General features: G+C 36.7%; 1 protein-coding gene across 1 annotated transcript; it reads left to right on the top strand.

Annotated features, from left to right (window-relative positions):
- Positions 1-617: 617 nt before the first annotated feature.
- LOC308268589 (vomeronasal type-1 receptor 4-like) lies at positions 618-1,553 on the top strand (the record flags this gene model as incomplete). The annotated part of the gene is made up of 1 exon (XM_080703708.1): positions 618-1,553. One exon carries the CDS (start codon positions 618-620, stop codon positions 1,551-1,553), a length of 936 nt encoding a protein of 311 aa, XP_080559834.1.
- Between the last annotated feature and the right edge of the window lie 11,656 nt (positions 1,554-13,209).

Below are 13,209 nucleotides of genomic sequence, written 5' to 3'. Positions count from 1 at the left end.
GATTTCCCAATGTTTATCATTTTTTTCTTGAAGATTCTATTGGAATGTATTGCAGTGGTTTTTCTACCGTGCATTCATCCAGAGCTATTTTCCCCTCTGTGCTTCTCTCACTTGCACATATATAACCTGTGTGTTGGTATGGTATTTGATGAGAGTTCTTTATTTAATGTGATATAATTTCTTACTTAAATAACTTTAATATGTATATTCTATTTAATAAACCTAATCTTAATAGAAACACAGAAATATTCTTTTCGATATAAAATTTCATGACTTATATTTAAAGTTTAGGTTCAAACTCCACTTAGAATTGATTTGTTATTGGATTTAAGTAAGGGGTTTGGGATATATATTTGCAGTACTCAAGATTAAGCCCATGGGCATTCTATCTCCGAGCAACACTCCAGCTCTATCTTGTTTTATTCTTTTATTTTGAAACAGGGTCTCACAGAGTTGTAGAGACTGGCCATAAACTGTGATCCTCCTGTCTCAGCCTTCCAAGTACTGGGCTCACAGGTCTGCACCACCACACCTGGCTACGAAAAATTTAATAAAACCATTTTGATTAGAGGAATTATTGCTACCATAATTTAAATAAAAGTATACTAAATAGTAGAATGGTTACCGAAAATTTGGTAGTAGGACTAATCTCCTTATCACAGATGATGCTTGGAATTCTGGGAAATTTTTCTCTTTTCTACTATCTAGTTTTTTACTACAATAAAAGCACATTAAGGTCCACAGATTTCATTCTCAAGAACCTGACTATAGCCAACTCCTTGGTCATTTTCTCTCAGGGAGTTCCCCAGATAATGACAGCATTTGGATTGAAAAACTGCTTCAGTGAATTTGGATGCTACATTATTTTGTATATCCAGAGAGTGGTCAGGAGTGTATCCATTGCCATTACCTGTCTCTTGAGTGTCTTCCAGAAGATCATGATCAGTCCTATGAACTCCTGTTGGAATGATCTTAAACTAAAAGCTCCAAAGTACATTTGCTTCTCTATTTCTCTCTTCTGGTTTGTGTATATGGCGATCAATTTCATTTTTCCTCTCTACGCATTTTTCAAATGGAGTAGCAAAAACATGACACAGAAGAGAGATATAGTTTACTGTTCTGTTGCAGGTCGTGACACAATCACAGACTCGTTATATGTAGCATTATTGTCAGCTACAGAATTTATATTTTCTGTGATCATGATCTGGGCCAGTGGCTCCATGATTTTCATTCTCAACAGGCACAAGCAGAGAGTTCAACATATTCACAGCATTACTACTTCTCACGGATCGTCTCCTGAATTCAGAGCCACCAAAAGCATCTTTATCCTGGTGTGCACCTTTGTGGCTTTTTACACCCTCTCATCCATATTACGTGTTGGTATTGCTCTGTTTTATAATCCTAATCGGTGGCTGATGAACACCAGTGCCATAATTTCTGTGTGTTTTTCTACTGTCAGCCCCTTTATTATAATGAGCCGTGACTCTACTATATCCAGAGTCTGCTCTGTCTGGAAAAGGAATACAAAATTCTCTAATATTACAACTGTGTAAGATGTATGTTTGTATATAATGTTCAGTTGATTTCTTGCTCATCATTTTCAAAACATCAGTAAAGAAACATTTGAAAGAATGACCTATCTTTTGTAAGGTAAGTCCTAAAAGTTTTTGGAATTTTTTGTCAACAAGTTGTATGTAGGATTTTATATGGATGTATGCAGGTGAACAGAGCAGCTTACCCTCATCCATATATAGTGTCCTGTTAGTAGTAATTATAATTAATGTTGACTGGAAGGGATTTGGTCCAGTATTCCAAGGCTATATAATCACAGTTGTGCATCAAATGATATACTTATAGCCGGGCGTGGTGGCGCACGCTTGTAATCCCCGCACTTGGGAGGCAGAGACAGGAGGATCGCACAGGTTGGAAGCCAGCCACGCGCGCTGGCTTAGGAGACCCTGTTTCCAAATAAAAATGTAAAAAATAGGTCTGGGAGTGTAGCCCGGAGGAAGAAGGGTTTCCAGGAACCCCAGTACCACACACACACAAAAAAAGTATGCCACAGCAAGTATGGTTGAAGAAATGTGTGGTGGATATTTTTCAAAGACAAGTTGATCATGATTATTTTTATCTTATTAATAACTCTAGCTCTAGAAAAATTAGTTCTAGATTGTGTTTTTGATATTTTTGAAAGCAATATCTTTGAAAGATTGAGATAATTTCAACTTCTATAATAGCAGAATTGATTTGTACATAGGAAAAATAAAGATGATGTCTCTTTCTAAGGGAAAGTAGTGAGACAGTTTTTTTTTCCAGTTCTCTTTGATTATTGGTTTTTCTTTTTCTTTTTTTTTATTGGTGCACTGTATTCGTACATCATAGTGGGATACAAACTTTTGTAGACATACATGCACACATCACCCAGTCAGTCCCCACCCGATCTCCATCCCATTCTCTCCCCATCCCTCCTTCCCATGCTTGGCTTAGTGGTTGACATCTAGTATTATAGCAATTTATCCAAAATTAAAAATGATAAACTCACATAACAGTTTCATTTATCTGATACCAAGCTTTTGATGACTTAAAGATAACATTTCAATATTTCTTTTTGCTTTCTTTCTTACCAGAGAATATATTTTATTTCTATTTTTTTAGGTGAAACTATAATATATTTATATATTTATTTTTCAGAAAAAAAATCTATCCTAATATGGAATATGGACTCTAGATACCCAAAATGATCTTGAAAAAGAACAAAGCTAGAAGATATATATTTTCTGATTTCAAACCATATAAAGCTACAATAATTGAAACAGTGTAGTACTGTTCTAAAGGCAGATATATAAACCACTGGAGTTAAATAAAAGCCTTGAGCTAAATTCTCCCTATATTGTCGAGTTATTTTTGACAAGGTTTCCATGAACATTTGGTGGTGGAAATAATAATCTTTTAACTAAATATTGTTGAAAAATAATAATTACATGGAAATGAATAAAATTGGACCCTTACCTAATCCCATATACAAATATTAACTCAAAATAGATAAAAGACCTAAATATAAATCTTAAGACTATAAACTTTTAGAAGAAAATCTGGGTCATAAAACCTCACAACATTGAAATTGGCAGTGATTTCTTGGATATGATTTCTATGGCACAGGCAACAGAAGAGTATACAAACTCCCTAAAAAAATAAAAAGATATTGTATATTCAAAGACAATGTAAACAGAGTTAACAGTTACTAATAGAATGGGATAAAATATTTCCAAATGCTATATCTGAAGGTATATTAATATTCCAACTAGACATCCTAAAAATTAACAACAATAAAGGCAAACAATACCCTTTAGAGATAGGAACAGACTAACATAAATAATGAATCTCCACAGATAACCAATCTTACTTGTCTGTTGGATGGAAAATCTTGTTTCTCTGGTTCTGGTGTGTGTTACCTATTTCTTCTTTGTAGTTAATCTCTTTGAGTATTTTCTCTAGCGCTGGTTTTGAAGACATAAATTCCTTCAGTTTCTGTTTGTCATGGAAGCTTCTTATTTCTCCATCTAATTTGACAGAAAGTTTTGCTGGGTAGAAAATTTTTGGCTGGAAGTTGTTGTCTTTCAGGGTTTGGAATATGTTACTCCAAGCCCTTCTGGCTCTCATAACTTGGTTTGGGAAGTCTGGAGTGATTCTAATTGGTTTGCCTCTGAATGTCACTTGGCCCTTTGTTTTTGTTGCCTTTAAGATTCTCTGCTTGGCTTCCACATTGGTCATTTTGACAATTATGTGGCATGGGGATCCTCTTCTTTGATCCTGTCTAAAGGGAGTTCTTTAAGTTTCCTGGACCTGTGTATCAACCCCTTGCTCTATGTTTGGAAAATTTTCTGCTATTACTTCCTTGAAGAGATTGTTGATCCCTTTGGTTTCACTTTCTTTTCCCTCCTCTATTCCAATTATTCTTAGGTTAGCTCTCTTAAAATGGGCCCATATTTCTTCAATGTCATCTTCCTGCTGTTGGATATTTTTTTCTAGATTAGAAACTATGCGTTCATTTTTGGAATGATCATCTTCTAAGAGCGAGATTCTGTTCTCCATGTGGTCTAATCGGTTGTTCGTGCTTTGAATTGAGGCCTTTACTTCATTAATTGCATCCTTTATCTCTTTTTGGCTCTCTCTGAGTTCTTTTCGAAGCACCTCTGTTATTTCTACAGTTATTTTCCTGATTTGATCTTCTAGAAATCTCTGATTTTCTGTTTTATCGGGTTCTGATGTTGTGGGGTTGTGGGCATTCATTGCTCCAGTGTTATTCCTCTTTCCCATGATTTCGGAAGTTTGTGCCTTCTCTGGGTTCTTCCCTTGGGTCACTATGACTTCACTTAAGGTGTTCTGGATCTCGAGTCTGTAGTATCTCTGACCCCACTACTCCTTTACTGGGTTGTATCACAGAGTCTCCGACCCAGAGAGTCGATAGAGGCTGCTTTAGACTGTGGGGGGTGCCAGGTTGCACGTTCTCCTATGGTGTGATATCTCTGCCACCGCCACTCCCCCACTGGGTCAAGTCCCAGGGAGTACAGTACTGGGATTTCTCCTCTGTGGCCCGCAATTTGACTCACTGTTCTTGGGTATGCAGATGTAGCTGTAATGGTCTCGGGGAATTCGCTGCTGCTGCCGCCGGTGGCAATATGGCGCCGCTGCTACACCCTCAGCCGTGAGGCTGGTGTATTTCTTCTTGGTTTTGAGTTCCACTCTGAGTTCTTGCAGCGTGTGCTGAGCTCAGCCACTGGGAGCTTTAGGTGCTCCCTGCGCCGAAAGATCCTGCCTGGCTGTTCCGCAGCAGCTCACCTCGGCTTGCTGTAGCCGTCTGGTGAATTCGCAGCTGCCACCGGCAGTATGGCGCTGCTGCTGCGTCCTTGGGCGTGAGGCCGGTTTATCTCCTCTGTGGCTCTGAGCTCTGTTCTCAGACCGCTTTCTCTCTGGAGCCTGGTGATTTTTTTTGTTTCTCTGGTGATGGTGTTTTCTGGCTATGAAAGTTGCTGATTTTGTGGTAATGGAGATTGGTTGTTGGCGGGGCTCTTAAGCCCCGCTTTTCTCGGTCGCCATCTTCCCGGAAGTCGATTATTGGTTTTTGTATGATAAGACGTCCTCAGGTGTGAGTCACATTAATTACATGTGTACCATTGTTTGACCCACTCCATGCTACTCAGTTTCGAATTAGCATGAGGAGGAGGAAAATGGTGCATATAGAATGTTCATGCTGCCTGCTGCCATGAGTAAGAAAGTCCAAGGTTTCTAATCTAGACATACTATTTCTTCTTTCATAACCTATATGTGAATTGCGGAATAATCTCAGACTTACATAGTTACTGAAATAACCATACCTGTATTTCAAAACAAGACATGTAGTTAGATAGGTAGATATTTAACTATTTCCTTAAATTGTTTGATTTACTACTCTCTAAATGACAAATTTAGATTTTTTTTCAGGTCTGGGGATGGAACCCAGGGGCATTCGACCTTTGAGCTATACCCCCTGCCCTATTTTTTATTCTTTATTTTGAAACCGGGTCTCACTGAGTTGCAGAGGGCCTCACTAAGTAGCTGAGGCTGTCCGCGAACCGCAATCCTCTAGTCTCAGCCTCTCAAATGCTGGGATTACAAGCGTGCGCCATCATGCCCAGCATCAAAATTAGATATTTTTGGCTTGGTTGTATTCTTTGGAGAACTAATTCATCTATGTCACAGTGTAGAAGAATGTAAGTTGTTGAGGCATGTAAGGTAATGAGAAAACCAAAGTACTGCAAAGGAAGGGGGCAAGATACAAGAGTCGTCAAGGACACAGAGAATTTATAGGACAAGCTCCTTCCATAAAGGATATTAATTTGTTTATCCTAGAGTGCCCTTGTCTCTCTATCCATGTTAATCACCCTTACAATAGTAAGATACATGAGTCACTGATGATTTTTCCATGATGATGGATTCTTCAGGGAATATTCAAAGTAGCTTGAGTTTTATGGCTTGGCTTATTAATGAAAAGTCTAATTTTATGAAGAAGGCTGAGTTGAGTACAGAGGAGATCCCAATAGGGTCAACCTTCTAGGTATTACCATTAATTCCTGGGAAAACATCTGAATTTCAAGGATGTCAATGAAATGTCCTAAGAGCAAGATTCTGAAAGGTGAAATAAACCCTAGCTAATACTTGAGTTATGTATTAAGAGTTTTTCTTAGGAATACATTTTATGTGATGAGAGAGAATGGAGATAAAATAAAGGGAGGGCCAAAAGAGAAAAGAGAAGAGAAATGGAGGTGGCCATTCAGAACTGGAGTTGGCTACAATGGAGAGGAATAGAGTGTAATCCAGCAGTCCCCTCTCATCCTCCCAAAAAATACACTTCAAGATCTACTATGCTTGGAATCATGCATAGTACTTAAACCAATTTGGATTATATTTCCTTCCTATATGTATATACATATACATGATAAAGATCAGTTTATGAATTGGGCTTAATATATTAACATTAACTAGTAATAAAAATAAAATTATAATGATATACACTAATAAAAGTTATGTGATTATATGCTGTGTCTCTGGAATTTTTATTTAGTCCATGGTTGGCCATAGGTAACTTAAACTGGATTAAAGGGTAGGAGGGCGACTTCATATTTATTTTGCTGACTTGAACTATTTTTGAGGCTCTGGTTAGAGGAGAGTGAGTTCTCTTTGAGAGAAGTTAATTAAGTCCATGCTTGCAGTCACAGATGAGTCTTTTATCCTTTTAGCTTGCCCTTATGCCATCCCTATCTCTTAAGGCCTGAGGCCGGCCTGAAAGCAACCACTTGGCAACTATGTCAGCATGAAAATCAGCATGCTACTAGCCATGGAAAGAGTCAGACATTATTTGGAAGACCCTAAATTCTATATCCCCAGAGAAATTTTTACTATTTATCCTATCTAGTAAGTATCTTGCCAAAAACTCAATTCTTCTATTTGAACCGCCCTGAACATGTATCCTGTTAAAAATGTAACTCATAGGGCATTTGTCAAAAACAATCAGCATCAATTGTTTTACACTGGGTATTTGAGGAGTGTCATTTTATATCTGTCTGATAGATGAGGTTGATTTGAACCTACATGGAAAGGAGCAGAGGCATAAGATATCAACAGATCAGGAGGATGGGGTATAGAGAATGCAGGGCAACAGAGACAGCAGAGAGGTAAAAATCATATGGATATTAAATGCTGTTTAGGGATAAAAATGTAACACCAGGATAAAGATTAAGAAGGGACACTGTCTAAAGATGTTAGGATATGAGGGGAATGGGTTCTGGGTGGGAAAAGATTGTATGGTGTCACATAAGCAAAGAAGAAAGTGGCTATGCCTGTTTAATTGAAAAAAAAGTGAGTAAAAATCAATGGAATTCACATAATAAAAATTGTGGAGAATTTGGGATAGAGATGAAGTTGGCACATCTTGGATAATTATGGACCAAGCACACACAGAATGTAATTAAGAAAATGGAGCCTGATGGGAGATTATTGATATGGAGGGAGGAAAGTAAAGAGTGCTGGGAGAACAGTGGTCATGAACAGGCTAAATTCCATGAGCAAAGGGTAGGGATTCTAGAATTGTGAGTAAATGATTATGGACATGTACTTAATTTATGGAAGAGTTCAGGCTGAAACTTGAAAATGGTACATTTAAAGGAAATTAACTGTATGAATATTTGATGAAAGTTGTCAGGACCAAGTACATCTTGTGTTATAATTTCTGGTTTAATGATATTCTAGAATTAATTTTAAATACATGATCTGTGTTCTCATTATAAGTATACAATATGTAATAATTCATATTCTTCAGGTTCTGTTTACATAACTCTTGTATTTAAATATTTTTTGAAAATCTTGCTTTATTACTAATATTTTTACTTAGATATCAGTAAATGAACATTTGGTCTGAAATTAGATAGAACTTGATTTCTATGCTACACTATTTATTACATAAAAGTATTTTATATTTAACAATTTAGGAACAAAGCAACATTGCACATTCATTTGCTTCATAGATATTATAGTTTTGCTCTTGGAAAGGCAGAGAATGAGTATTCTGAAAACTAAATACTTTTCCAACCTTTCACTCATTAAATACAACTTGGACAGTGCTTTTACGATCCAAGTAAAATAGTAAGCACTAGCCGGGCGTGGTGGCGCACGCTTGTAATCCCCGTGCTCAGGAGGCAGAGACAGGAGGATCACGCAGGTTTGAAGCCAGCCCCGCTGGCTTAAGAGACCCTGTTTCCAAATTAAAAAAATATATAATAGGACTGGGAGTGTAGCCCGGAAGTAGAAGCGCTTCCGGGAACCCCAGTACCACACACACACACACACAAAAAGTAAGCACTATACTTTATTAGAATCTCTAACATTTCATTTGTATTTGATATTGGCCTATAGAATATATTTTATACCAAAATGAAATGTTACAACCAATATTGTACAATGAAATACCTGCAATATGAAATAAGATATCATGTTGTAAATACAAAGTGAATATAATAAAAAAATAAAAAATAAAATAAATAAAAAATAAAAATATCAAGATTACTTGATAACATAATTGAAATAGTTTCAGTGTGTTCCAGAGCTTGGCTGACAGTCTTTGCTCCCAGCCTAATCATGGTCAAGTCTCTCAGTTTCTAATGTGCTCCATACTTGAAATAGTCATGCAAACTTTTTAATAAATTCTTGTCTTCACAGTGAAAATGACACCATTGTCATATATATATATATATATATATATGTCATATATATGTCATATATATGACATATATATATATCAAATATATATATATCAAAGAAGGTAATATCTGTACAGAAAACTAAATTTTACAAAGCAAATTGAAATCCTAAGTGCACACGTAAGTGGAATATTACAAACAAAACACATCTCTGTATGCAATACATAGACTGACAAACAGAAGAGTGTTGACTCCTCAGAAGACCCCTTCTTCCACTTCTAAGTCATTACCTCCAAAATGAGTGTTCTGTATTGCTAGATGTATTGCCTATGTTTATTATATCTTACATTCTGTCAGAGCTATTGACACTAGATAGTTCTTTCCTTATCACATGTGTATGTGTGCATGCATATGTGCCTGCATGCATGTGTGTGTGCATGCATGTGTTTGTGTGTGGTCTTTTGTGAGAACCAACACTTAACCTAATGCAATCAAATTATTAATTTAAACTGTTTAACATCATTATGCCGCTTTTAATAAAGATTTCTTACCTAAGAACATAGATATTTTTATTATAAAATATTAGGCCAGGCATTGTGGCTCCAGCCTGTAATCTCAGTGCTTGGGAGACTGAGACAGGAGGATCACAGGTTCAAGGACAGCCTCAGCAATATAGTGATAATCTCTGCAACCTAACAATACCCTGTTTCAAACCAAAACAAAATTAAAAGGAGCTGGGGTTATAGCATGGATGTATAATATCCCTGGGTTCAATCCCAAATCTCATAAAATTATTTATTTTTTGGCATGGGTAGTAACTGAAGTTGACTTTTTCTAGTGTAAATCCAAATGTCAGTTTATTCTGGGTGTTTTCAATTAGATTTTCTACTCATTTTCTGTCTTTTTTTTTTTTTTTTTTGGTGGTACTGGGGTTCCTGGAAACCTTTCTACCTCTGGGCTACACTCCCAGACCTATGTTATTTTTATATTTTTATTTGGAAACAGGGTCTCTTAAGCCAGCACAGCTGGCTTCAAACCTGCGCGATCCTCCTGTTTCCACCTCCCAAGTGCGGAGATTACAAATATGTGCCACCACGCCCGGCTCTATCCATTTTCTATCTCTCAATTTTCACTGCTAATACCAAGGGAACATCACTTGCTCTTTAATGATGATTTTGCTATAAAATGTACAAGAAACTCTGCTCATCAATATATGCATCTTGATTCTATTGGCAATCCCAGAGGGGCATAAAGTATAAATCATGCAAAAAATACAACACAAAATTATCAACAAAACCTAAATCTGATTTCTCCAAAATAGAAATAAGACAGATAAACCATTAGCCAACCTAACTAAAATAAAAAATCAACTGAAATTAACAAAATAAGAGGTGAAAGCCAGGCATAGTGGTGCATGCTTGTAATCCCAGTGCTTGGGAGGCTAAACCAGGAGATCACAGGTTTGAGGACAGCCTCAGCAACTTGTAAGGCCCTGGACAACTTAGTGAGCCCCTGTTTTATAATAAAAAGAATAAAAAATAGAGATGAGGGTATAGCTCAGACGTAGAACACACCTGGGTTCTAATCCCAGTAACACACACACACACACACACACACACACACACACACACACACGAGAAATGAAAAGGGTGATACTACCACAGCCCACATGAAAATCCAGAGGATCATCAGAAACTATTTTGAAAAACTGTATTCCAAAAAAATTAAATACTTAGAAGAAATTGACAAATTTCTAGACACATACAACTTTTCTAAATTTGGCCAAGAATATATAGAAAGTATAAACTAGCCAGTAGCAATTAAAAAGATAGAAACAGCAATAAAGAGCTTACCATAAAAAAGCCCAGTTTCAGATGTATTCCCAACCAACTTTTATAAAACCTTTATGAAAAATATAATCTAAATAGTTCTTAATTTATTTTTATGAAATAGAAACACAATCTATAAAACCAGCATTACATTAATACCAAAAACCTAATAAAGACAGCTCAAGAAAAAAACCACAGACCAATATTATTGATGGACTATGACACAAATCTTCTAAACAAAATACTAGCAAGAGAAATTCACAAACATATCAAAGTCAATCACCAAGTCAAACATGAGAAGGGAGGTGGGAGGGAATGGGGTGAAAATTGGGGAAGGGCTAAATGAGTGATGTATGCATGTATGCCTCTATCATCTTGTATTCCATTAAAATGTATGACTGAAGTGAATTAATAAAAAAAATTTTTTAAAGCCAGGATTAAAAAATAAAATTGCGCGCGCTTGTAATCTCAGAGGTTAGGAGGCTGAGACAGGAGGATCGCACAGGTTTGAAGCCAACCTTGGGTACTTAGTGAGACTCTCAGTAACTTAGTGAGACCCTGTTTCCAAATAAAGTATAAAAAAGGTTTGGGAGTATAGCCTGGAGGCAGAAAAGCCCCTGAGTTCCATCCCAGTATCACAAAAAATAAAATAAACAATATATCTTACAAAAACACATCAAGAAAATTATGCACCATGACCAAAATGGGTTCATCACAGAAATGCAAGTCTGTTTTAACATGTGAAAAACAATCCATGTAATTCATTATGTTTAATTTATTTTTCATTTTTTATTGGTGCATTATAGTCATACATCTTAATGGGATGCTAGATGGTGGAGACATACATGCAAACATCACTCAATTATCCCTTACCCAATTCCCATCCCATTCTCTCCCCCTCCTCCCTTCTCATGCTTGGCCTAGTGATTGACTTTGATATGTTTAAGTACATCATGTGATTTAGAGAGCTTCTCTCTTCCCCCCTCTCATCCTATCAGTTAGGTTGCCTTATTTGCTCATTTATAGAATCTCATTCTTCATCTAGAATTCTTCCTGTTACCCATTTCTCCCTAGCTTTCACATATTAAGGAAAGCATCTGATTTCTTATTTTTTGTAACCGACTAACCCCTCACTTAGCATAATGTCCTCCAGTTCCATTCATTTCCCTGTAACTATGTAATTGTGTTTTTCTTTATGGCTGAGTAAAATTCCATTGTGTACATATCCCACAGTTTTGTGATCCATTCTTCTGTTGATGGACATCTTGGCTAGTTCCATAATTTGACAATGGTGAATTGTGCAGCTATGAACATGGATATGCATGCATTAGTTTGGTAGTTTGGTTTCTTTTCTTTTGGGTAGATACCCAGAAGTGGTATTGCTGGATCAAATGGTAGATTTGTTCCCATTGTTCTGAGGATTCTCCATACTGTCTTCCAAAGTGGTTGCACTAATTTGCAATCCCACCAACAATGTTTTAGAGTTCCCACTTCTCCACATCCTTGTCAGCATTTGTTGTTGTGTTTTGAATGACTGCCATTCTAGTTGGAGTTAGGTGAAATCTCATGGTAGTTTTGATTTGAATCTCTCTGATCACTAATGATGTTGAACATTTTTTCATGCATTTATTGGCCATTGAATTTCTCCCTTCGTGAAGTGTCTATTTAATTCACTTGTTCATTTTTTATTGAGTTATTTGTTTTCTTAGTGCTGAGTTTCTTGAGTTCTCTGTATATTCTTTTTTTTTTTTTTTTTTTTTTTTTTTGGTGGTACTGGGGTTCCTGGGAGCCCTTCTACCTCCAGGCAACACTCCCAGACCTATGTTCTTTTTATATTTTTATTTGGAAACAGGGTCTCCCAAGCCAGCACGGCTGGCTTCAAACCAGCGCAATCTTCCTGTTTCCGCCTCCCAAGAGCGGGGGATTACAAGTGTGCACCACAACGCCCAGCTGAGTTCTCTGTATATTCTAGATATTAGTCCTCTATCGAAGGAGTAGTTGGCAAAAATCTTCCCCTATTCTGTTGGCTTTTGGTTGAGGTCTTGATAGTTTCCTTTGCTGTACAGAAGCTCCTAGGTTTCATGCAATCCCATGTATTGATTTGCCTTTTCGTTTCTTGTGCCTTTAGAGTCTTATTGAGAAAATTTTTATTCATGCCTATGTGTTGCAGCGTTAGACCTTTGCCCTCTTCAAGGAGCCTCAAGGTCTCTGGTCTAATTTCCAAGTCTTTGATCCATCTTTTATTGACTCTTGTGCAAGGTAAGAAAGTGGGATTTACTTCCATTTTTCTGCATATGGTTAACCAGTTTTGCCAATACCTTTTGTTGAACAAGCTATCTTTTTTCCAGTATATATTTTGGCTCCTTTGTAAAAAAAATCAATTGGCTGTAAGTGTATGGATTTGTTTCTGAGTCTTCTATTCTATTCCATTCGTCTATGTATGTGATTTTGTGTCAGTATCATGCTGTTTTTATTGTCATGGCTTTGTAGTATAAAGTCAGGTATTGTGATTTCTCCTGCATGGTTTTTGTTGCCAAGAACAACTTTGGCTATTCTGGGTTTTTTGTTGATCCAAATCAATGTAAAGACTAATTTTTCTACATCTTTGAGGAATGATCTTGGTAATTTAATGGGTATTACACTGAATC

This window comes from Muscardinus avellanarius (assembly GCF_963383645.1).
Source record: "Muscardinus avellanarius genome assembly, chromosome: 10".
NCBI lineage: Eukaryota > Metazoa > Chordata > Mammalia > Rodentia > Gliridae > Muscardinus > Muscardinus avellanarius.
Note: the sequence above shows the minus strand (reverse complement) of the source record. Positions and strands in the feature narration are given on the sequence as shown.